Source organism: Antechinus flavipes, chromosome 4 (assembly GCF_016432865.1).
Source record: "Antechinus flavipes isolate AdamAnt ecotype Samford, QLD, Australia chromosome 4, AdamAnt_v2, whole genome shotgun sequence".
Classification (NCBI taxonomy): Eukaryota; Metazoa; Chordata; class Mammalia; order Dasyuromorphia; family Dasyuridae; genus Antechinus; species Antechinus flavipes.
This window is the reverse complement of record NC_067401.1, coordinates 261228399-261254840: the sequence shown is the minus strand read 5'-3', so window position 1 is coordinate 261254840 and position 26442 is coordinate 261228399. Positions and strand designations below refer to the sequence as shown.

The following is a 26442-nucleotide window of genomic DNA, read 5'->3' as shown; positions in this document are numbered from 1 at the left end:
AAAATAAAAATTCCATGAGACGGCATGGCAAGCATCAATAGAGTAGGTTTCAGAACAATTGTGATTAAAATAATGGGGACTATGCCCTTCCCTAGGGTATTATGGGATGTGGGGAACAAGGGAGTAGTCAGTACTGTCTTTAGAATTTTCTAAAATCCATTTCTGGGATAATCCTCTGTTCTTTTTTAAAAATAAATTGAAAGGGTGATGCCTTCTTCACATCATTTCATGCGTCAATCTACAACAATGATGAGTCGCAGCAAAACAGGGCTATAACATTCCTCATAGAACAGAAGAGGGAAGCAGTCCTTACTTAGCTATATTTAGTGGCCATGATGGCTTTAAACTCCATTTTACTCCTCTTATCACCATTGTAATCATTATCTTATTGCTGATGGATGTGTATACTTACATTTTTGACTTATGGCCAACCTGAAGAAAATTAAAGCTGCTCTTTTTGTTTTTCTTTTTTTTTACTTATAAATGTATATGCCCTTGCTTAAACTCTGGCACTGTCTATAAATTGAGACATGAAGCAAAAAAATAAAGAAGAAAGGTGAGGGGAGACAATGTGCATCATGCTAAAATCTTGGATTTGGAAGGCACTTCGGCAATCATCTCAGTCTCACAGTATTTTCTAATTATAAAGTTAAATTAAGTCTTTGGTATACAAGGTGTGACTTAGTTTTCATTGGGAAAGATTGAGGAGGCGGTATCCCATGACAGAAATGTGGAGCTTATCCGTCCTGTTTGAACTAATTTCTATCTTGCTTTCTTAGCACATTGTCAGAGATGTTGGGCAACTACGGCAAGAGCTGGAAAGACAACTAGAAGCATGGCAAAATCAAGAACCAGGACACCCAGGTGAAGTAAGTGACCTTTGTTAGATGGATTTTAAACAAACACCAGGATGTTGACATGAAAAATCGTACAGTCATCAATTTAGCTAAAAAGGTTTTGAGAGATCATTTTACAGGTGATACAGAGAATGTAAAAAATATTGATTAAGCTTTTACTGTGCACCAGACACTGTGCCAAGTAGACACATGTAGAAAAATCAAGAAATCCTGCTTTCAAGGAGTTCATCTTTTACTGAGGGACAGAATATCAAAAAGCGTTCTAGTGCAAGGTGGAAAACAAAATCCAGGGATCCTCACACTTCACCGGCCAAAATAGGTAGATTCCCTAGAAATACAGAGGGGATGCTCTGAGTCAGGGCAGTTAGTAAGGACTAAGATTTCCCATCTCATTGGAAAGCTGTAGTCTAGCTTTCACTGCCCATTGAGGCAACATTATGTGTCAGAGGTCACACAGTTTGCATTGGCAGAACCTGGATTAGAAACCGGTTTTTCTGACTCTATATCCAGAGGTCTCTCCACTGTGCTGTATCCTTTGGGTTCTTTTAAGAAATCTCAACCGTAAGTCAGTTCTAAAGACCTAGAAAATTTCATACCTCCTGTTAATAATAGAGAACAGCAGTGGCACGGATAATTAAAACCTTAAAAGCTTCATTTTATTCAATTGTTTTAGCCTTTTTCCCCATTATACTTTTTATCTGAATTTTTAAAAACAGCAAAATTGATTTGTTCAGATTGTTTTGATTTCTCTTCCTTGGCCTTTGATGGAAACACCCAGGAAGCATGTACTGGTCAAAGGCAATGATGCATTAATTGAGGAAAAAGGGGGGGAGGGGGTAGGGAGGGAAGAAAGAGAGAGGAGGAAGTAAAAGCAATCCACTTACATGTGACAGTCTTGATTAATCAGGGGAAGGTTTTCATTTTTGGTGACTTTGTTGAAAACTTTTTAAAGTATTCTTCATTATAATCACACATATGCATGTGCCAATATACTGGGCCTATTATATTAGCAGAAAAAAACATATTGGTTGCATGAGCAGAAGACTAATTTGTATGGTTAGTTCCTGTGGAGGTATTTTTATTTGCTTGGCAGCTTCACTTTTGGAGATGTATCCATGATGAAGTGGTTGGTTTTTCTGTTATCAGCATCCATCTATTAATAAAAGGAATCTTTCATTTAGAGCAGATATGCTTGCATTTGGACATGTGAATAATGTAGTACATCTTTGTATAGATTTTTTTCTTCAGTTAAAATTGAGTGGTCACATATTTTTCATGGAATAGAATGTTTGGGATGAGGAAAGAAAGGCAAAATGTTTGAGAAAAAGTACCTTCATGATTTACTCTCAAGTAATGAGGGTGTCTACATTTTTTGCCCCAGGAGAAGGCAGCAGCTGAGATGTGGCAGCAATACCTTGTCCTGACTGCCCCTCTCTCACAACAACTCTGTGAACAACTTCGACTTATCCTGGAGCCCACCCAGGCAGCCAAGCTAAAGTAAGTGATATTTTCAGGTCATTGATTAAAGCTCACTAAATACTTACAGTGTAAAGGAAACTTGGTGATTTTGGCAATTATAAAAATCTGTCTATATGAATACTGAGAAATACAGTCTATTATGGGGAAAGAATAATAACAATATTATAATATTAAGAATATTGCTGGTGTTCTGAATTTATTTTTATGTGATTTGGAGTAAAGTTTATCATTTGGATTCCAAGTTATTTGTGCTAGGAATTTTTAATATTCATGAAGTTCATCCATTAGTCTCTTCTCTCTCTCTCTCTTTTTTTTTTTTTTTTTTTTGTTTTAATTATAGCTTTTTATTTACAAGATATATGCATGGGTAATTTTTCAGCATTGACCCTCGCAATTCAACTTTTTCAACTTTTCCCCTCCTTCCCTCCACCCCTCCCCTAGATGACAGGCAGACCCATACATGTTAAATATATTAAAGTATATGTTAAATACAGTATATGTATACATATCTATACAGTTATTTTGCTGCACAAGAAAAATCGGACTTACACACAAGGTAAAAATAACCTGAAAAGGAAATAAAAAATGCAAGAGGACAAAAACAGAGGGAGTGGAAATGCTATGTTGTGGTTCATATTCATTTCCCATAGTTCTTTAACTGCGTGTAGCTGATTCTCTTCATTATTGAACAAATGGAACTGATTTGATTCATCTCATTGCATTAGTTCATAGTTTTCAAAAACAATAACTGATTTGCCATGCATCTGTTCACATAAGATAGTTATTAATAATAACTTTGTTTCCATAGTCAGAGCCATGAAGATCTGCGTTCAGGAATTGAGGGTCTTTAAATGCTTTTTTCTTTTATGATTTTGGTTCTACTTCACAGCTCTTCTCATCTGTTCCCCTAAGTCAAACTGAATCAAACAATTTATGATATATTTTTAAAACTACTATTTTTTATAAAAATTTTATTTTTAAAAACTCATTTTATGTTTACCTGGCTGTTGCTTTACCCCTTTCAAATTTTTATGTGTTGGCCAGCATCATCTGAATTCTTCAGTCTCATTTAATGGTGCCCTTGATTGCTTCAGGTGTTTTGATTGTTGGATTTGATTTGGAAAGTTACATTAAGGTGATTTTGTTATTTTAAAAAAGTACCAGCCTAGTAATAGACTAATGTAAGCTATACATTACAGATGTAATAGCATGTATAGCAAATATATATAGCAAATGTATAGCAAACAATACATATTTATATCATTTCCCCCATAAATTCACAGAGGAGACTATCGATCAGGGAAACGATTGAACATGCGGAAAGTCATTCCATATATTGCTAGTCAGTTTCGGAAGGACAAAATTTGGCTTCGAAGGACTAAGCCCAGCAAACGCCAATATCAGATTTGCTTGGCCATTGATGATTCCTCTAGCATGGAAGACAATCACACCAAACAGGTAAAGAGGAAAGACAGTAAGAGAATTTGCATGATGGGTGATAATGCAGTTACCAATTTTTTTTTTAATGTCTTTAGAGTGGATGTGAATTGTTCATAGTATTGATCAGTTCATCTTTATTTTTTTTTTTAGATTAAAGCTTTTTATTTTTCAAAACACATACATGGTTAATTCTTCAACATTAACCCTTGAAAAATCTTGTGTTCCAATTTCCCCACTCCCCTAAATGGCAGATAGTTCATATGTTAAATATGGTAGAAATGTATGTTAAATTCAATATATGCATACATATTAATACAATTATCTTGCTGCACAAGAAAAATACCTATCATTTTATCAAAGGGCAATAGTTTGAGCTTTAAACATTTACTAGATTATGTAACCCTGGGCAAGTCATTTATTCTGTATTTGCCTCATTTCATTCAACTGTAAAAACGTGATAATAATAGCACCTTCTTAGGGTTATTGTGGGATCAAATGAATTGATATTTTTAAAGCACTCAACATAGTACTTAGCATGTAATATTTATTTCCTTCCTTCAACTTCTATATCTTTTTATAGCTTGCATATGAATCATTGGCAGTGATTGGAAATGCTCTGGCCCTTTTGGAAGTGGGTCAGATTGCTGTATATAGGTAAGAATGCTCTTTCATTTTAGGGAGGAAAAAACCCAAACAAATTGAGGTTTGATTGTTTAGATCATATAACAAAAATATATTCTTGTATTTTTTTCCCTCCAAGCTTTGGGGAAACTATTCAGCTGTTGCATCCATTCCATGAACAGTTTAATGATCAGTCAGGAACCCGGATACTGCAGCACTGTAAATTTCAACAAAAGAAAACTAAGATTGCTCAGGTATGGGGAAAAAAAAGTGCAAATGTTATTTGAATCAAATGGTCTTTTGCAGTTATTTTCTTTAATTTTTAATTTGTCTCTTATTTTTATGTCACTCTAATTTCTGAATATCCTTCCTCTATCTTAACAAAGAATAAGAAAGAATAAAAGCAGTTCAGTAAAAGCAAATAGCATCAGTCAAGTCTTACAAATATAAACATCATTCTTCACCCATCTCTTCATCAATTTTTTTTAGATCAACTATTTTCAGAGTACTGTGAATTGCAGAAAAATTCCCATGCCTTATCTAATTCCCCCTTTATTTTAATTGACATTTAGAATAAAATTCCACTACTCAAAACAAATGTGGACATTTTCTTGGTGTAAAACAGGATTTGGCCTATATTTCTGAACTCTCCAAATATCCTTTGGATTAATTTACCAATAATTATAATTCTTTACCTACTTATCTCTTCCCCCAAAATGTTTTTACTCTTCTGAATAACTCACAGTATTTTGTGGAAAGAAGTAGAGGAAGAAAGAAAAAATCAAATGGGGAAGTAAGGCAGGCCTCAGGTGATTTTTTTTTTTTTTTTAAATAGTGCATCCCCTGGAATGAATCAAGTGACATCTGTAAACATTGAATTATAGAATTGATTCTAGATAGGAGTCTATAAGTTTTTTTTTTTTTAATGTGTCATGGCTAGTTTTATCTTGAGAATTTTGGAGCATTTTGTAAAGAGAATTATCTGTTCTTAATGATTCTCTCAGATGTTTGGGAGAGACAAAATCCAAGGATTTTTTGCCATTTTCTGAATCATTCCAGGAGTCATTGTGAAGCACAATGCTGTCTTCTGGATCCTCTAGTTCATGATTCTGCTTTTAGATTTTAAAGTTTCTTTGTTATTGTTGTTGGGTATGATTTTTAGTTTGCTCATTAAAATTCACTGTTTCTTTTGGAAACTCTGAGGGACATGTCCTTACAATTGGGCTGTCCTTTACAGAACAGTAGGCCTTATTTTCTTGCATTTATCTTGGCCAAGCCTGCTAAGTTGAGTACCTCAGTGATGGCACAGTGCAGCTTTTCAAGTTTTCCAACCTTGATATGGTGGAAGATTTTTATTTCCTTACCTGTAGTCAAGAAAGATAGCCCCCTTAGGGGATAATGTCTTCTGTGTACCTTAGGGCAAGAGATGACAAAGAGTTTTCTTTTTTCTTTTTTTTGTTTCTTGTTCCTTCAGTTTTTAGAATCATCAGCCAGCATGTTCACTGCTGCACAGCAGCTCTCTCAAAATACCAGTCCAGGTGAGTTCTATTCTCTTCTCTTTGATGGTAAATTAGTAACCACTTGTTCTACATTTTCAGCCTATTTACCATACAGTATGCAAATCTATCACTGCCTCTGAATGTCTGCACTTGTGGAAATCTTTCCTTAAAATGTATTCATGGCTGGTAATTTCAAAGATGGAAATTCCTGAGTATAAATTTCTATAATAATAGGGAAGTAGCATGAGCCTAATCTATAATCAACTCTACCCTATCTCCTGGTTTTTGAATACAAAGATACATAAACATATGTTACATATGCTTCCTTGCTCTGTGCTCATTCCATTGTATGTAGCTTAGGAGCCTAGGACTTCAACTAGTTGGTAGAAATTGTGGATAAACCTCTCTGCCAATAAAGCCCCCAGGTTTCTCATCTATTTCACAAGGCTTATACATAACTTTTATTATAACTTCATTTTCTAAATTTTTCTGTTGTGGTATTGGTGCAGTTTTTAAAAGTTGCTAGATTTTTTCCTAATATGGGAAATTGAATTATTAAAAATGACTCATTTTATGCCTTCTCTTGTGTACTGCTTTCTTAGAAACAGCGCAACTGCTTCTCATAGTCTCTGATGGCCGAGGCCTTTTCTTGGAGGGGAAAGACCGAGTCACAGCAGCAGTTCAGGCTGCCCGCAGTGCAAACATTTTTGTCATCTTTGTCATATTGGATAATCCCAATTCTCGGGTAAGTGGATGCTAGCAGGAAAAGTATATGTTTGACAATTTTGAAACGTGGTTTCATGTTGATCTCTATAAAGTGGATTGTGGTTTTTACACCTTCAACTAAGTCTGACAGCTGTTTATATTATATGCCAGATTGGAAGACAAAAGTGAAACAATCCCTGCCTTAAAGGAACTTAAACTTTTAGTCCAGTTTACACCATTTTTGAGGATAGTTTTAAACACTCTTGAAAACATTCATTACTCCTTTCCTCATTTACTGGCATTATGTCATGATCTAACTAATAGCACTGAGCATCAAATATTCTGTTAAAATATTTATCCAAAATTTTATTTGCTTCAAATACCATTCATCCATATGGGATTATGCTAAGGAATTTTTTGTTGTTCAAGTACTACATTTTCAGAAAATTAAGAATTTAAAATGATTTTGTCATGAAATAGGAAATTTCTCCTTCATCCTAGTGCCTGATCAGCTGTCATATATTTTTACATTTACATTATATTACATTCATTCAGTCATAATTCAACAAATAGTTAAAATACATATATTAAGTATTTACTGTTCTGGAAAGAGAAAACTGTTGCCAAGTACATGGTCAGAGAAGACTTCATGCAGGAGATGACAGTTGAAATATAGCATGAATTAATCATGTAAAGAGTAGTAAGGAATTCCAAGCATAGTAAACTGTATGAGCAAAGATGTGAAGTTACGTTTGACAGAGAGTAGTACTGTTTAACTCAATCATAGAATATAAGGTTAGGAGGAGGAGAGAGAGAAAGAGAAGATGAAGATTGAAAGAGAGATTGCTCCTAAATTGTGGAGGCTTTTGAATGCCAAATAGTCATGTCTTGGGGTTTTTTTGGTACTGGAGTAATTTGCCATTTTCTTCTACAGTTCGTTTTACAGATAAGGAAATTGGGGCAGACAGGGTTAAGTGACTTACCCAGATTCACATAGCTAGTATAAGTATCTGAGGTTAGATTTGAACTGAGGTCTTTCCGACCCCAGGCCTGGAGCACTATCCACTGTATCACCTAGCTACCTGAACTATTATTATAATTATGATATAATTATATAAAATATAATAGTTCAAATGTGACTAAAAAAACAACTGAACAACAACAACAATATTACTTGTCATAGTACTTTCAGGCTTACAAAATACTCTACACATATTAGCTCATTTTATCTTCAGTTTCCCTGGAAAGTAGGAGTAATTATTGTTTCTAATTTACAGATGAGGACAATGAGGCAGAGATTTAGATTTAAACAGAATCTCATAGCTATGAGGAATGAGGAAAAGGGATAATTTCTCTTTACAATTCTCATCAATGTATTGAACTAGTAATAATCATCTGTAAAATCTCTGGCCAAAACACAGAAGATTTGGAGAGGAAGCCCCAAATCTAGACCCAATAATTCATACTCATTTTTAATGGCATTCATGATTTGAATGGAATTTCCCTGCTATATAGGAGCAAGTCTACTAATTATTATTATTAATTTTAAGATGCTTTTGTGGAGACAAGATTTAAATAATAGGCTTTTTAACAAATGTTTACCAAATGATGCTTTGCAATTTACAAATCAAAACAATCTCTGGGAGACTGATTTTCAATTCAATTCAATTTAAAATTGAGATTATTTATCTTGGGAGTTGTCTGGGAAGAGTGTGCCCCTCACAGAGGCCAGGCAAGTTTGAGAGTCATGAGCACCCTTTTCTCCAAAGGGGACACAGTTTACATCAGGATCCCCCCAAAGGTCAAAGGGGACACAATTTACATCAAAAGAGGGAATAGTCCTGAAAAGTTCTTATCAACGATCTTCATCATGGTTACATCATGGGTGCATGGGTACATATATTTTTATAGGGGGTTTTTCAGGGGAGTAGAGGAAGTACCAGAAAAAAATTTAACAGCTCAAAGGGAGGGATCAGAGAGGAGCTGGATGGAATACGACTGCCTGACTAGGTCAGTATCTCACAGATGCTCAGAGGTTTGAGGGATAGATCATGATTGTTAATAAAGATCATGATCCTTACAAATCACTCTATACAAACAGGATAATCTGGTACTTGGTTCTAATAAGAAGCAGATGGGCTTCTTCCTGATAAAGGAAGAGAGTAAGCTCAAAGTGATAGAGGGATATTTCAAGGTGAGAAGGCCTTTAGGGAATGATGGAGAAAGAAGTCCAAAGTCAGGGGTAGAACCAGAGAGGAATGACAGAATAAATGATTCAAGAAGTCAAAGAGAACTATGAAAATGTAGTTAGTAACTCTAAATACCAAATGAACATGAAGTTAAATAACATGTAGGATTTTCCATATATATAGTTTTTTCTAGAAGTTTAGTAGGAATGGAAAGAAGAGAGTTGGGAGAGCCATTGAGTGAAATCAAAGGGTAAATCTGAGACTTTTTTATGATTTCAGAGGCCTAAACATATACGTAGGTGGAAAGGAGTTAGTGGAGGGAAAGATAGTGATGATGCAGGAAGTAGAGGGATTGATTGTATAAGATGAGACAGATTGGGATCTAGGTTACCGAACCAGAAAGAATGTCAGAATGAACAATAATTTCAAGACATTTGGAACAGTAGACTAGTTCACATCAGATACTCTGTCTTCTCAGTAAAAAGGGAAATAAGTCATCTGCTACTTGTTTTCAGAAAAGAGAAAAGAAAATAATAGTTGATTAGGGAGAGTCAATAACAATAGTATAAAAGTATCATTGAACCATTATGAGAACCCAGGTGATGTTATTCATCATAGATTTTACATGTTAATTTTAGTGAATGGCTAAATTCCTATAGGAGTAGAAAAATAATAGGATAGTAGAGAGCTAACCATCCATGTAATATAGATTAGTAGGATTAGAATGGCAAAGTATTAGGGAGTGAAAGATCCTAAAGTACTTATAGATCAGCCTTCTTCTCAAAGCATTTAGTTTGGAAAATTCTAAAGTTCTCAAATCAAGAGTCAGTTCTGACTGACCAAACATGCGTGATTCAGCCTTTAGTGTTGAGTGTTTTCTTCCTCTGATGTATTAATCCTTATTATTCTCCCTTAGATTTACCAGTTTTAAAACTTGCTTTGTCAGTATTCTCAGAAAAGCAGTGAAATACATCACATATGCCTCACATCATTGACCTTTTTTTTTTCTTTCTATTAATATTTGCAGGATTCCATCTTGGACATTAAAGTTCCAGTATTCAAAGGACCAGGAGAACTGCCTGAAATTCACTCCTACATAGAGGAGTTCCCTTTCCCCTTCTATTTGATCCTTAGAGATGTGAATGCACTTCCTGAGACACTTGGCGATGCCCTTAGGCAGTGGTTTGAGCTGGTGACTGCTTCTGATGGGTCCTAAGGCTTGACAGTGGAGCCTGAAGCAAGTTCTTCATCTGTAACATGGTTAGAACAGTATTCCTCATCACCAGATGCTCCCAATTGGACAGCTCTTTCTAAAGTTGAAGAGATTTTTGGATGCATGACATTCTTGGATCTTTGTTTTTAAGTGAACCCAGAACTCATTTACAAAATGTCACAATTTTGGCTATAATGTTTAAAATATTTGGTATTTACATTTTTATTTGATAACACTACATCAGACTCTAAGGACCTCCCTCCAGAACTGGTATTTGTGAACCTAGGGAGAAAATGTTGATAGGACATTGGTAGAAATGTTTTTCCAGTCTTATTCTAACTGTGAATTCTTAGGGTTTCTGCCATGTTTCATATACCTGCCCTGGAATCATTTATTGTCCATGAAGAAATCATATCATTGACCTTATGTCCCAGAGCTTTTGCAGCAACAGCATCCTCCTCCTCCTCCTCCTCCTCCTCCTCCTCCTCCACCACCACCACCACCACCTCCTCCATTCTCTTAAGCATTCCTACTCTTCTCAGCTAAGAATAAGCTTGGAGGGTTTTTTGGGAGGAGTCCTGGCAGCCGCCTTAGAAAGTAATTGTCAAGGAGAGGTTGAGTGTAGACAGGAGCTGATTAGCTTCTCCCCAATAGCAGGAAGAAGAGTTGCTGCCTTTTCCACCTTTCCCTTATTGCAGCTTTGCCTTAATAAGCCTGCAAAATGCATTCACCAATCCTAAGTGACTGACAACTAACTGATTTAAGCTGATGGGTTTTGAGTGTAAGAGACCATTTCTTATCAGGATTAGTGTGAAGGGAATGAACTGTCCTAGAAGGGAGATACCATGTGCTTTTTTGTGTTCTTGTATCCTATCTAAGCACTGTGGATTCTAGTTAACTTTCACAGCAGTTTTTAGGCCTTGTGGAAATGGGTTTTTGTGTCCCGTCTTTGCTGCTCCCTCTCATTTGCTACTGTAAGCTACTATGCAATGATGAAAAGGTTATTTTTGCTTTATTTTTTGCAGTATCTTAGTGCCACTGTTTATGCCACTGTTGTAGTAACTTATTCCTTTAGCTGATATTTTTCTTAACTGTTGGGAGAAGGATGGATGGATAGGAAAAGCAGTTCCTCATACTAGTTTTAAGCAGTGAGGAACCAAGTTTGTTCCTAGGAAGGAAATGCTATTGGGAAATATTGAGCAGCTGAATTTATTTTTGCAGTCAAAACATGTTCATGGTTCTTGGGAGGGTTTCTACTCAGCCAAAAAACAGTACTTGAATACTTGAAATTGTGTTCTTTGTTCTATTTAATAACAATTTTTAAATGTTATTGGTGTCTTATGTCAGAAAGATATTTTGTAGTAAACATGCCATGATATGAATATCCCCATGTATGTATTTGACACTGTGAAGTTTGCCACTTGTCCAAGGTGGTCATTAAAGACAGATTATTTGTTGGTTAACCAAGTGTCCTAAAGCATGTATATGATTTTTTTTTTCATTGCAAAAGCTATGCAGCTTCTATTCTTGGAAAAAATAAAAAGATGTATTACTGTTGTATGTAATTCATAGCCATTCTTAATGGAATTAAGTATAGTAGACGACTGAAATCTATTTCAGGTCACCCACTGAGAAGTATTCTTCTGAGAATTAGTTAAAGAAAATGGATGACATTTGATCTCATTTGAGTACTCTTTATTATACACACACACATACACACACACACACACACACACACACACAATCTCATTTGAGCCTCACAGCCTTCTGAAGTAGGTATTACAGATATTATTCCTCATTTTATAGCTGAAGAAATTGAAGCTTATATAAGGGTTAAGTGACTTGACAATGGTCTCACAGCAAAAGAAGTAGAATTTGAAACTTAGCATTCTGCTGAATTACAATAGTAAAAAATGCTGGAATCTGACAGATGCAATGTTAGGTACTGGTCTGTGAGGAAGTTCCTTGTCAGGAAGAGTTTGAGAGAATATAATAACTATAATATGAGCCACCAGCAAAGGGGCTGGCAAGAATAGAATTTCCTAGAAGAATCAGTTGTTTACAGATAAATGCCTATTGGATAGATTCTTCCTTCATTTTTTTTTCCTTTCCTTTATATCTGATACCATTGTTGGAGTGAGAAAGCCTATTACTGAAAACAAGAAATGACAAGCCCTAAGAATGGATCATCTAGTCAGACCCTTTCATGAAAACAAACATTGTCATAACCATAAGTGGTCAGTCAGGAAAACTGCTAAAAGACTTAATAGGGAATATTCCATCCCTTGAATCATCCTAATTCAGTTTTGGGAGAGGAGTTCTAATTTTGATATTTTTTTTTATTCAACCATAATCCATCTTTCTCCAATTCTACCTCTTGGTCTTTATTTCTGCCCTTAGTGACCAAGTGGAATGATTAAGTTATCTCAATTTCTACATGATAGCGCCACAAAAATTTGATTGTAATTATGTGTTATTTTCCTTCCCTGCCTTACCCATTCTTCTTTAAGCTCAAAATCCCAAAGGTCTTAAGCTGTTATTCATATGACAATTTCCAGTTGCCTTTATAGTTGCCTTCCAGGTACAACTTGTTAATTATCTTCTCCTAAAATACGGTTCCCTAGAACTAGACATGGGTACTCAGATGAGTTTTGAACAAGCAAGAGTTCAACAAGACTACTATTTCCTGGTTTGGGGTTCTATATTTCTAACATAAGCTAAAGTCAAATTCATTTTCTGGTTGCCATTTTATATAGTTGGTTCATATTAATTAAACATACTAGCCACAAAAAACAAAACAGGTTTTTGTCATCACATGGTACTCTTTAAACATATCTTTCTAAGCCTGTATCTATGCGATTTATCTTAGAAATTTAAAAAGTAAAACACATTCATGCTTACTAAATCTAAATCTCATCTCACTAGATTTGGCCCTTTGTTTTGGCTTATTAACCTTTCTAAATCTCATTTCACTAGATTTGGCCCTTTATTTTGGCTTATTAACGTTTATATCAGTTTTGTCATTCAATAAGTTAATTGACAAAGTGTCTCATGCTATTCTTGGGAAAAAGATGGAGAAATGTATTACATTTAAATGGATGTGGACTGATTGATTGACAACACAAAAAGTGGATACAAATGGATCCCTGATAACTTAGAAGAAATTCTCTAGTGAAGTGCCATAGGGGTCTGTTCTTGGTTCTGTGCTATATGACATTTTATTAGAGTCCTGGATGAAGGCATATGCGGCATGCTGATCAAATCTGCAAATACATAATATCCAGCAAGATTGTCAGGATGCAAAACCATTTCAATTATGTTGGAAATATTACCAGGAATGCAAATATATGCTCCATGATTTTGCCTTCTCTGAGGACCTAAGTAAGTAAATATAAAAGGGATAGTGCTGATAACTGGGAAGTATCAGGGGATGGGACTTGAAATCTAAATTCAAACCTGGGCTTTAGCAAGTACCTCTATGACTAAGCAAATCACTAAATTTCTCAAAAGCTTAGTTTCCTTATCTCCAAAATGAAAATAATATTGACATTACCTTTCAGCATTGTTATGAAGAAAGGGTTTTATAAAACTTATGATGCAAAATAATATGTAATTTATTGTATTCATTCTAAAACATTCAGGTCAGATGCAAGCTCTGGAATCTTTCCTGATCATATATCTTCCCCTTATCCCACTTCATCTGGAAATAATCTCTCTGGACTGCTTTTTAAAATAATAGTGATAATGGTAATAGCTAACATTTACATAATGCATCACTGTGCTAATCAATAACTTTATAATTATCTCCTTTAATTCTCACAATAATCCTAGGACATACTATGATCCCTATTTTGCAGATGAGGAAACTGATGCAAACAGGTTAACTGACTTGTTCAGGATCAGACATCTAGGAAGTATCTGAAGTCACATATAAATATGCATCACATAGAGGAGACAGAGAGTAATGTGATGATTCTCTTAAAGCTATCAGCAGGAACCAAAAAACTTGTTTCCACTAGCATCCTCCAAACCAAGATCATTAAGAAGTATTAAATGGTGAGATCCAGATCTGGACTTGGCACTGGCCGATTTTCTGAGGTCTTTGGTAATTTCCTTTACTACTTGTCTATTATCATAATCTTCATACAGCAAATGGATAGATTTAATTTCCCACAAACTCCACCTTTTTCAGCTAACTAATCTAACACCAATTTGTGCTGGCGTACTGCTTCTTTAGTCTGAGTGGTCTGGTCTAACAGTACCTTTGCTGTCTGGGTAGTAATTATTTCGACTATGGCCTGAAGTGCAATTAGCCTATTCAGCATTTAATTGGGTTCCTTTACCCCAATTCCCATCTGGGGCCATCTATCACCCCAATCATTTGTGTCCCTAGTGATTGGAGTAGGTAACCCTTCACAAATAAAGACACCTGTCATGAAAGTCAACAACAGAAATGCTAAAAGGAACACACATACATGTATCTAGCAACAGAAAGATGATTAGATCAAATACTCAACTACTTATTTAGAATATAATGACCAAAAATTTTTAGATTGAAAATTTGAATTGTGCTCGTGGCTTCTACTGACTACTTGCTCTGATTTTAGAAATTTGCTATAAGAGGACACGATTATTATAGCATCAAAATTGGTCCTTCAGGTCCTCAGCCTGAGAGCAATTACATGACAGGATAAAATATCCTTAGCTCTGTTTCACACCTGCCAACTAATCATGCAGTAACAATTTCACCTTTTAGCCAGACTCAAGAATAATCAGGTTAAGTTCTTACTAAAAGAAATACAATGGGAAACTGAGTCAGAAGGCTCCCACCTTAAGTGAAGGCTAAGGTTGTCCTTCCAACTCGCCTGGATACTAACAATTCAGGATCGCATTCCTAAGTCTGTAGCTTGTGGCATCTTTCAGATGGTGGATTACTGACTTAATGATCCACCTAAATCCAAAACTCCAAATAATATCAGCTACAATCCCAAGACATTTTATCTCAAGTAGCAAGACTCATTAATTAAAGCTTCAGGTGAATTTAGCTCTCAGAGATCACATATTCTAAATAAGTATTGACTATATAATTTTACATTGGTAACAAAGATTCATCTTAGAAAGTTCACAACTTATCTTCATATCTGAGTAGATGGTTTTAAATTCAACATTACACAAATCATTTTAAGATACTCAATAACTAATCTATAGGAAAACATGTTCAGATATTATGTTCAAAAGGGACAAAGACATAGACCACTGTTCTCAAAATCCCCCTAAACAATGGAATTAGCTTTAAGATGATCTTATGCAGCCAATTAAAACTCAAATAGAATATAAAATATGCTATCCTAATTTCATATTGAAGAATTAGCACTAATAATTTCTTTATCCTAAAAAATGTTAATTCAGTTTCCTCCAATCAATGAGTCTCTATAAACTTTTCTGGAAATATAAATAACATGTACAACACCGATATTGTTAAAACTCCTTTAAGCACAATTAATCTCTCCACCAAAATATTCCTAACTGCCCTGATGCAAAATCAATTTTAAAAGTTATATGTTGTCCTTAGCAATCCATTCCACAGGTTCTTTAACCTTGATGAAATTAATCTATCCCTGTAGATTTCAGTCTTGGTTCTGGAACTCCAAACTCCAAAGATGTTGTCTGATCCAATAATCCTTGCTTCCTAAGGGCTGAAAGGGATAAGGATACTGCCAGTGTATAAGTCTTATCCTTGATTTCAAATGAAGGTATTTCTCTTTCCTCTCCCAAATAAAATAAACCAAATAGCATCTCATATTGGGAAAGTTCCAGATCACTTCTGGAGACAGTTCTAATTCTTTAACAAAGTAATTAGGCAAATATTTGTTCCAAGGCAATTTAGAATCTAAAATAGTAATTTGTTTCTTAAGAATCTGATTCATTCTTTTATTTTGCCTAATGAGGGTAGATGCTCAGGTGTATGGAGTTGCTACTCAGTTTGCTGTCCCTCCCTATTATTTCTTATAAAATCTTAGAAGTAAAAGTATGTTCCATTATCAGAATCAATAGTCTCTACCAATTCATACTTAGATACAATCTGTTCCAATATTATTCCACTAACTCCTTAAGGTAGCAGAGCTCAGGGGAAAGCTTCCACCCATCTTATCAAATGGTTCACAATAACCAGTAAATATCTTTTTTTTTTTCCATTGGTGTTATTTTAGTAAAATCTAACTTGAATGTTCTGGATCCAGGCTCCCCCCATTCTGAAGGACACTTCAATACCTTCTTATTTATCTTTAGACATATTACACACACTTTTCAGATGTTTGTTTTGCAATTACACATCCCAATACACCAGATTTTCTTGCTTTGCTGACACTGGGCAGGGGCTAGGACCTGGGCTGCTCTGGCATGCACCAGGACTGCAAGCTGGACTCCCACCCTGGTATCACAGACTTTTTCTGCTGACTTTTCAAGTTATCTTCAGCCAGAAAATGTTCTACTCACCTTTTTTTTTTTTTTTTTTTTAATGTTCTGATGCTCTAAAATCTGTTCAGAGCCATCACCCAAAGGAATTTGGAGTGGCCTGGGGGAGAGACTGGGGGAGCCCCTGTGTTTACTCCTTGGTTCCGCCTTTCCAAATTTTCTTTGCTTGAGCATCAAAATAACTTCCTTAATAAAAAGACACCATACATCCTAGTCATAGCCCTATTTAATACTTTCCTCTTTTTTTTTTAAATAAGTTTTTATTGATAGAATGCATGCCAGGGTAATTTTTTACAGCATTATCCCTTGCATTCACTTCTGTTCCGATTTTTCCCCTCCCTCCCTCCACCCCTTCCCCCAGATGGCAAGCAATCCTTTACATGTTGAATGGGTTGCAGTATATCCTAGATACAATATATGTGTGCAGAACCGAACAGTTTTCTTGTTGCACAGGGAGAATTGAATTCAGAAGGTATAAATAACCCGGGAAGAAAAACAAAAATGCAAGCAGTTTATATTCATTTCCCAGTGTTCTTTCTCTGGGTGTAGCTACTTCTGTCCATCCTTGATCAATTGAAACTGAATTAGCTCTCTTTATCGAAGAGATCCACTTCCATCAGAATACATCCTCAAACAGTATCGTTGTTGAGGTATATAATGATCTCCTGGTTCTGCTCATTTCACTCAGCATCAGTTCATGTAAGTCTCGCCAGTCCTCTCTGTATTCTTCCTGCTGGTCATTTCTTACAGAACAATAATATTCCATAACATTCATATACCACAATTTACTCAACCATTCTCCAATTGATGAACATCCTTTCATTTTCCAGCTTCTAGCCACTACAAACAGGGCTGCCACAAACATTTTGGCACATGCAGGTCCCTTTCCTTTCTTTAGTATCTCTTTGAGGTATAAGCCCAGTAAACACTGCTGGATCAAAGGGTATGCACAGTTTGATAACTTTTTGAGCATAGTTCCAAATTGCTCTCCAGAATGGCTGGATGTGTTCACAATTCCACCAACAATGTATCAGTGTCCCTGTTTTCCCACATCCCCTCCAACATTCCCCTTTATCTTTCCCTGTCATTCTAGCCAATCTGACAGGTGTGTAGTGGTATCTCAGAGTTGTCTTAATTTGCATTTCTCTGATTAATAATGATTTGGAGCATATTTTCATATGTCTATAAATAGTTTCAATTTCTTCGTCTGAGAATTGTCTGTTCATATCCTTTGACCATTTATTAATTGGAGAATGGCTTGATTTCTTATAAATTAGAGTCAATTCTCTATATATTTTGGAAATGAGGCCTTTATCAGAACCTTTGATTGTAAAAATGTTTTCCCAGTTTATTGTTTCCCTTCTAATCTTGTTTGCATTTGTTTTGTTTGTACAAAAACTTTTCAATTTGATATAATCAAAATTTTCTATGTTGTGGTCAATAGTGATCTCTAGTTCTTCTTTGGTCATAAATTCCTCCTTCTTCCACAGGTCTGCGAGGTAAACTATCCTATGCTCTTCCAATTTATTTATCATCTCATTCTTTATGCCTAGGTCATGAACCCATTTTGACCTTATCTTGGTGTACGGTGTTAAGTGTGGGTCAATGCCTAGTTAATACTTTCTTCTTATCAGGTTATTACCGATATCAATACTTCAAGGTTGTTTTGTTTTGTTTTGCTCAAATATCTTCCAACCCTTTTCTCCTTTAATGAACCAGAAAAAGATTAAGTACCAGTAAAAAGTAGGAAAATGAAATATACAATTTGATGGGTTATTTTTCCTTTTTTGGAGAGGCCATGAAGGTTGTTACTTGCTCAGAGTCACACAGCTAGGTGTCCTCTAAGTCCTCCTTATTCTAGGATGCTTATCCACCACACAACCTAGCTGTCCCTCAAGTATTTATAAAACATTTACTGAATGCTTCACATTGTGGTAAATGCTGAGAATGCAAAGAGAAACAAAAAGAAGGCTCCTATCCTTGAGAAGATGACTTTTTCTTTTTCTTTTTTTTTTTTTTTAAACTTCTTTTTTTCTTTTTTCTTTTTTGCTGAGGCAATTGGGGTTAAGTGACTTGGGGTGGGGGGAGTCCCACAGCTAGGAAGTATTAAATGTCTGAGGTCAGATTTGAACTCAGATCCTCATTATTTCAAGGCTGGTACTCCATCCACTGTGCCACCTAGCTGCCCCTAATCTTTTCATTTTTTAAACATGTGCATAGTTTTCAACATTCACACTTGCAAAACCTTGTGTTCTTAATTTTTCTTTCTCCCTTTCCCCTACTTCTCTCCTAGAGAGAAGTTAAATGTTAAATATGTGCAGTTCTTCTATACATATTTTCACAATTATCATGCTGCACAAGAAAAATCAGATCAAAAGGGGAAAAAAATGAGAAAGAAAAAAAAAAGCAAGTAAATGAAATCAAAAAAAGGGAAAATACTACGTTGTGCCCCACATTCAGATCCTCTTGATGAGATTAGGGTTAGGGTGGTTAGGGTTAGTCTTTCCTGCCTGCTCATCATTCTTTATAATACAGTAGTGACAGGAGTGTGAAATTGTATTCCCTTTAATCTGTAAAATTAACACTCTAAAATTCTGTACCCTTTGATCTGTAAAGAAGGAAGATTCAAGTTTCAGGCCCTCCTGGGAAGCATATCCCCTCAGACAAATTAAGTGGGATCATCCGAATGGGCCATTTTTCAGGCAAATCATCTCCAATGATAGCCGATTTCCATTCAAATTCAGGTTGAAAAAGCCTTTAAAGCAATTTCACTTGAGAGATCCTGGTCTGATCAGCTTAAACTGCTCTAGCCCCCTGCCAAGATCTGCTCATGTAATAGGTTTCTGTTTTTACTTATTTCTTTGCAGAATGTCCAAAGCAGGACTGTGCCTTGAACCTTGGTTTAGCTGCCAGGATCCTGCCCACTGAGAAGACTCTTCTCAGTGCCAGATTCCATTTCCTTAATAGGACTTTGCCACTAAAGAAGTCAGTCTCTTAGCAAAGCTGACTTCTCATTCAACAATCAACTTCCATTTTTGCCACCTAAAACTCTTCAGGTACATGAATTCTTTCACAAAAAACCTGTGTCTTCCAACTAAAAGGGGATTTCCACAACTGAGTGCCACTAGAATCTCATCAGTAATATTCCATTATATTCATATACCACAACTTGTTCAGCCATTCTCCATTTGATGGCCATCCCTTCAATCTCCAATTCTTTGCTACTACAGAAAAAAGTTGCTATATTTTTTATGGGTCGTATACATGCAGGAGGCTGGAGCAGCTAGCTGGCACAGTGCACCAGTCCTTAAGTCTGGAGGACCAGAGTTCAAATGCTGCCTTAGACATGTTAATTCTACACAGGGATGATTGTGGGCTCACAATTTGCTAGAGGATACTGGAAGAGATGTGAGCATGAAAAGAGAAAGATAGATTGTTTGTATACCCAAAGAATCACAAATCTATGAGCTTCCTCTTCCTTATTTTCCATGTGACTCCTCAACATCTTCCTCTATCCCCTCAATATGTGCTGAAAAGAGTGCTCTTTTTCCAAGACTATTTTCATAAAAACTCCCAGTGAGGAAATCTCTCTACAAATGTAGACTAGCACCCTTTGTTAAGTTTTTAAAACTATATACAACCTGACCTTAAACTGTCTTTCTAACTGGACATCACAACCCTTTCTGTATTTTATGATCAAGACAAACTGTATTTGTTGTTTCTCAAACAGGACTCTCTTTTGCCTTTTGCACTATCCATTCCACAAGCACTTTATTTTTTAAATCTTCAACCACTCTTTTTGTCATGAAAACTTTCCAGATTCCCATTCCCCAGCTATTTCGTTCCCTTCCAAATCTTACATGAAACAATAGTATTTAACCATTTTATTTATATTCATTTGTTGCCTCCCCCATTAGAATATAAGCTTATTGCTAGAAGAGGTTGTTTCTGTAGTAGGAGAGCACACAGTAGGCTACTTTAATCTTTGAAATTTAGGGGCAGGAGTTCTTAAACTTTTAAAAATTAATTTTTTAAAAATGTGTTTTAGTTCTTGAATTTTTAATGTATATACTAGATCCTTTATGCAGACTAGTGAAATATTTGGATTACTTCTCAGAAAAAATGTTGCTTTTAATTCATTTATAAAAGAAAACACTATATTTAAATCAGAAGTAAGTGAAAACAGATGTAGATATGCTTATATGTGATGTGTGTACATGCACACATTATATATACATACATAAATATATGTAAAAGTTCAAGACCCTTGAGTTGCGTGGGTCACTTATTTATAGGGTTCCAGTCATGATCAGAGATGGGACTTCAGCTAGCTTTTTGGTCCATATATTAATCCCCGTTAAATTAAACTACGGACAGGATCTTGAATAGATATTCTGAGTTAGAACACCTGCTGGGTTCCAGAACGAGGCTTGCCCCGCCCACTGTCCATTGGCCCCAATCTCTTCGCTGCGGTCTAGGATCGTACACTAGTCCCTTCTTTCCCCTCCCCCTCCCCCTCCCTTTCCCCCTCCCTTTTCTCCCTCTTTCCCTCGTTTTCCCTATCCCCACCCCCTCCTGGATATCCCTTCCGGTTCTTCTTCTCCCCGCCCCACCTATTCTCGGGCCTTTTCTCCTCGCGCCTTGCTTTACCTCCACCTCCATAGGCCATCAGCCTCCTCCTCCTCCTCCTCCACCTCCGCCTCCCACCCATGTCCTCCCCCCTCCAACTCTATCACCAACCCCCTGCTGCTCCTGCGTCTCTCGCGAGAGCTCAACCGCCGGCAAAGCCGCGCTTCCGCTCTTGCGCATGATCGCCGAGTCTCAGAGGAGAGGCGATCGGAGGAGAGGCGGTCGGAGGATAGGCGGTCGAAGCCGTGCAAGCGCGGCTCTCGCCATGCCATCATGTCCTCTACTCGCTTACCTCCTGTAGCGCTAACCCTCAAACAGGTACCCGCGGGACCCCTCCCCTGATCCCCCTGGATCGGGATCTCTGCTTGTGCCTGCCCTTCCCTCGCTTCCCCTCTTGTCTTTCGTTTGTTCCTGTCCTTCGCGCTCCGCGAGTACCTCCTTTGGGCCAGCGGCAGGGGGCGTGTATGCCCGTGCTCGTGCCCGTGCCGGCTTTAGAGCCCCAGAATGGAGAATAGCTATCTTTTATAAAGCGCTTTAGTGTAAATGACGCCGCCTACCATCTATTTTGCTTCTAAGGAAACTTATTCTCTTAAAACTGAATGTTGGAGGGAGTTCTAGGTAAAGAGCCCTGGCTCTGAATCAGAAAATTCCAGCTATTTTTGATACTTATGCTCTACGGGATAAGTGGAAGTCATTCGACTTAGTGGGCCACAGTTTCTTCTTCTGTTAAAAAAAAAAAAATAGGAGAGGGGAAAGGGGGAGAGGTTTTGGACTGGATGCTTTAAGGTCCCTTCCAGCTCTGGTTCTGTACCCAGCGGTTCTCAACCCCTTCCCAAGGAGCCCCTAGGAGTCCCCTTCTTCTAGAGGATTCCTAGGTCCTAACTTCTTTCATGATACTAAAACGTTATTTCCTCCTGTCACCGTCGTTTTCTCACAAGTGTACAGTGAAGTTTTCCAGTGATTATGTAAGCCAAATTAGAGATTTAGCTACCGACATGAAGACTGAGTAAACACGTCCTCCAAATTGATAGGACTCACGGAAATGAAAGCTCTTTGGTGTATTCAGTTTTTAAAGGGGGTCTTGAACCAAAAAGATTGAGAAATAGTCTTCATTTACGAGAGGTAGAGGCAAGTTTAAAGTTAGGATATTATCTCATTTGTAGAGGCTTTAAAGCTGGAATATTTAGATTGTGTGGATAACTTTTTCATTTTACGGAAGAGGTCGAGAGGAAGGGAACAAGCATTTATTAAACACCTCTTATGTGCCAGGCAGGTCTACAAAGGGTGATTTTCCTGAGATAACCCATGTTCTGAAGTATTAAAGACCAGTTTAGTTTAGAACCTTGGTTCTTTTATAATAATTACAAATAATAACAAAACAACATAACTTAAAGTGCTTCCTATATGGTAGGCATTGGGTTAAACACTTTATAATTATTACAGTTTACAATGAAATAATAATGCTGGGATCAGGTGCTATTATTTGCATTTTGCAGATGAGGAAACTGAGGCAAATAGATGGAATGACTTGACTAAAGTCACAAATCTAGTAAGTGTCTAAGGCCAGATTTCAATTCAGGACTGCAGGTCCCCTCTCTATCCATAGTATACCTCACTGCCTCTACAAACAACTGTTTTTAAAAGATTATCATTAATAAAGGCCTTTTAAAAATCTAAATCATCTAGAAGCAAGGTTTATCAAGAAACAGACCTTTCAAACTTGTGTGACTTACCCAATTTCACACACTGAATCAGAAGAGCTAAGATAATAATTGGCTTTTATAATCCTTTTAAAAGTACATATTAGAGTTGGCTTTATACAAGCTTGACTTTTGAAGAATAGGTATGTAAAAAGAGAAGGGGAAGAGTTATTTGGGCCAAGAAAATAGGTTGTAAGGTATCAAAGACTTGCTTGCCTGTTTTTGACTTTAACTAAGACACCAAGGGAAGGCAGTAGTTTTGTGATGGAAAATATGTTGGACTAAATCAGATTTGGCTCAGTTTTCCATAACAAGCTATATAATCTTAGTCAAGTCTCTTTACCTGTCTCATTCTTAGTTTCTTTATATGAAAAATGAAGGGGCTTGAGACACTTTTTTTTAGATGTGGCTATTGTGAGAATTAGTCTTATTTGACAATGGATATGTTACAAAAGTTTATTTTTTTATCAGTAGGTGGTGGGAAGGTGAGAGGTAGAGAAAAAATGCTTGATTAAAAAAAATTGGTTTCAACTAGATGTTCTCTAAGGCCCTTTCAACTTTAAGTATAGCTTAGAAGTTCAGGTATAATTGAAATTTTTCCTTTTTAAAACAGTTCATGAGAAGGCAACAAGTCCTCCTTCTATATAGAAAGATTTTACAAGCAATTCGCCAGGTACCAAATGAACGTGACCGCAAGTATCTACAGAACTGGGCAAGGGAAGAATTCAAAAGAAATAAGAGTGCCACAGAAGAGGTAAGGATGGTCAAGAGCTCAACCTGGTGGCGGCAGGCCCCACTTTCACTACTGTCCAGCTTCTTTTCAGTGATTGGTAAGCTTTAAGTCAAAATTTTAAATTAATTTAGTAAGAATACAATCTACATCAGTTAAAGCTCTCTCTATACTGTATGAAGCACTACATTTTTAGGTACCTTTTTTTTTTTCTTTGAAGGACTTAAAAAACTTAAAACTTTTGTTTTTTACTTCTTTGAAGTACATTAGTGGTATCAAATTCATATAAGAATGGGGACCACTAATTTATATGTGAGGAACCTAGCAGGTTACATTTGGCTTTTAGTTCAAAATGTAGTATTTTCTAAATTTTAATTGTATTTTTATTTACTTTATTAAATATTTCCCAATTAAATTTTATATAATTCAGCCTGCACTTGGGAGGGTTGTAGGCTCTAATTGGTCTTCATCAAAGCTTTTTAAACTATGGATTACAGTCCTATATGGTGGTCCCATAACAAAATGTTAGGGTTTCAAAATTATGATTTATCAGTAAATGTTTGATTTGCGTACTTTGTTTTACATACTTTTATATCCAGAGTCTAATAAAAATTTCACAAATGAAAAGGGGTCATGAGTGGAAAAAAAGTGTAAGGAGCCCTGGTCTACATGATAGGAAATACATTTTTACTTAAAATGAGCCCATTAATTTTTTAAATTAACTCTTTCCAGGAAATTTTTATTCAGTAGATAGCATTACTTTAAAAATAATTTCTACATAATTATGAATTAGTAAAGGGGAAGAGAGGAAGATATGCCACACATTGTTTGATATACCAAGTTGCTTTTCTTTTTTAGATTTTAGCCATCTGCAAATAATGAAACAATTACTTTGCCTTATTTTTTTCAATGTTTCTCTTGACTAGATTTCCATTTTCTCTATAGGATATAATCCGAATGATGATCACTCAAGGAAATCTGCAACTGAAAGAACTGGAGAAAACATTAAATTTGGCAAAAGTGTAACTTCATAATTTCCCCAAAGGTTTTTCAAAATCTATGTTGGAGTACTACAAGATAAATGGAGTTTAAAACTCATTGCAAGGAGTAGAAAGCTAATGTGTTTGTAACAACCTTTGCCTGGTGATGATCCCACTACAGACTCAAAGAACGTGCTACATTTGTGCAAAATAGCCTCATATGGACCCAGACTTGTGTTAAGAAGAAAATAAAGAGCATCTTGGGAGTTGCCTTAGCAGTGAACAGTACATACCAAGGATATGTTTTATTATTTTGGATATGCTAGTCAGTTTTCATGAGAAATAACACTACCAAAACATAACATATTGATAAAAAAAAAATTAAAAATGTGGTTTCTTGCATGTTACTATTATTCTAGACTTGTATTTTTTCCTATCTGCATTCTAACTTCAGTTGACAATGGTACAGAAATTTCTTTAAAAACAAAGGTGATTACTTTATGAAAGTTAAGATCATCTTGTAAGATAGATATCTTAATTGAGGCAGGTAGGTGGCACACTAGATAAAGAGTGCTAGGCCTGGAGTTAGGAAGATGAGTCTTCCGGAGTTCAAATCTGGCCTCAGACATTATTAGCTTTGTGATCCTGGGCAAGTCATTTAATCAACCTTATTGCCTCAGTTTCCTTATCTGTAAAATGAGCTGAAGAAAAAAATGGCAAACCATCCTAGTGTCTTTGCCAAGAATACCCAAATGGGATCATGAAGAGTTGGACATGACTGGAACAGTATTGTTACCTTTTGTTGTTTCATGTATTACTGTCATTTCAGCAGATAATTTTTGATTGTCTGTCATACAGCACTTTTAATCATTATATTCTTCAAAAAAAATCTGTGTCTTACAATTAAAGTGGAGACATGTGTTCTTTATAAGACAAAGTGTGTTAAAGTGGATCTGAGTTACTTGTGAGTCACTAACCTAATTGATCCTTTATCTTCTATTCTAAAAATAAGTAGAACTAGATCAGTGGTGTCAAATAGAAACTTCAGGCCACATAGTAACTTGGAAAACCATAAAAAACAATGTTGCATTTTTATTTTATTAACTATTTCCCACTTACATTTTAATCTTTGGGCCTTAGTTTTATGAAGTTTGACAATCTGAGCTAGATGACATCTAAGGATAGTCCTAAGTATCCTGTCCTTCAACTTAAATAAAAATGTGTACTTGTCTCAGATAATCCTTGCACTATGTCCAGAATGAATGGAATTGCTTTAGTTTGAAGGTAAGGAAAACATGCTGAAGATAATTAGAGATGGAAGATTCTTAGCTTTTGGTGAGAAAACGAAAGAATTCAAGCAAAGGCATAGGATGGTGTTGTAAAAACTCATCAGCAAGCAGTGGATGTGACAACCTGTGGATTCAGGTAGTTGTCATATGCCATACAAGGCATGCAAGTCAGCTACTTATGTTCTTGTTAATGGCAGGCAGAAAAGTATCAAAGTTAATGGTTTATTAACTTGTTTGATAGCAAATAAGCTTTATAACTTTTAGTCACTAAGAAATTTGTTATTGACCTATGAATGCCTGCCCAGTATAAAGGGTTGAGGCTGCTTAAGTATTCTCAGTTCATTATAGCATTTTTTTCTAAAAAGGAAGACTTATGGAAATTTAAGTGTACAGTTATTCCTCCAAATTCATCTTAAAAAAAAAAAAAACCAAAACTTATCTTCATTTCCTAATAGTTCTATACTCCCCAACTCACCCAGTTATCCTTTATAATAACAGGGAAAAAAAGTTCACATCTGAATTTGACAAAATGTTCCATACTCATCTCTGCAAAGTAGGGGAAGGAGAATACCCTCTTTGGGGCCAAACTTGATTATGGTAATTATGTAGCATTCACTAATTTTTTTTCTTTTTCTTT

At 36.0% G+C, this 26442-nt stretch overlaps 2 protein-coding genes across 3 annotated transcripts in view; both read left to right on the top strand.

Moving 5' to 3' along the window:
* The window catches only part of MDN1 (midasin AAA ATPase 1), a 178833-nt gene extending 167265 nt beyond the window's left edge, over positions 1–11568 (top strand). The window contains 8 exon segments of the mRNA XM_051997401.1: positions 780–869; positions 2239–2354; positions 3620–3794; positions 4357–4430; positions 4537–4651; positions 5872–5935; positions 6499–6641; positions 9818–11568. Of these exon segments, the coding sequence (XP_051853361.1) occupies positions 780–869; positions 2239–2354; positions 3620–3794; positions 4357–4430; positions 4537–4651; positions 5872–5935; positions 6499–6641; positions 9818–10006 (966 nt within the window). The 3' untranslated portion in view covers positions 10007–11568.
* A 9763-nt stretch (positions 11569–21331) lies between these two features.
* On the top strand, positions 21332–24923 carry LYRM2 (LYR motif containing 2). Of its 2 annotated transcripts, none has more exons than XM_051997400.1 (3): positions 21332–21424; positions 23420–23560; positions 24482–24923. In XM_051997400.1, the coding sequence occupies exons 1-3, from the start codon at positions 21380–21382 to the stop codon at positions 24560–24562; spliced, it is 267 nt and encodes an 88-aa protein (XP_051853360.1). In that variant the 5' UTR covers positions 21332–21379; the 3' UTR covers positions 24563–24923. The 2 variants fall into 2 exon arrangements, with proteins under 2 accessions (XP_051853360.1, XP_051853359.1); XM_051997399.1 differs by having other exon boundaries at positions 23420–23636.
* The last annotated feature ends 1519 nt before the right edge of the window (positions 24924–26442 follow it).

Excerpts from the sequence above, each read along its gene's own strand:
- LYRM2 (XM_051997399.1), top strand. The coding sequence starts at position 21,380 with ATGTCCTCTACTCGCTTACCTCCTGTAGCGCTAACCCTCAAACAG. Across the intron at positions 21,425-23,419 it reads TAGCGCTAACCCTCAAACAG|TTCATGAGAAGGCAACAAGT; the intron begins GTACCCGCGGGA and ends TTTTTAAAACAG. Across the intron at positions 23,637-24,481 it reads CAGCTTCTTTTCAGTGATTG|GATATAATCCGAATGATGAT; the intron begins GTAAGCTTTAAG and ends TTTTCTCTATAG.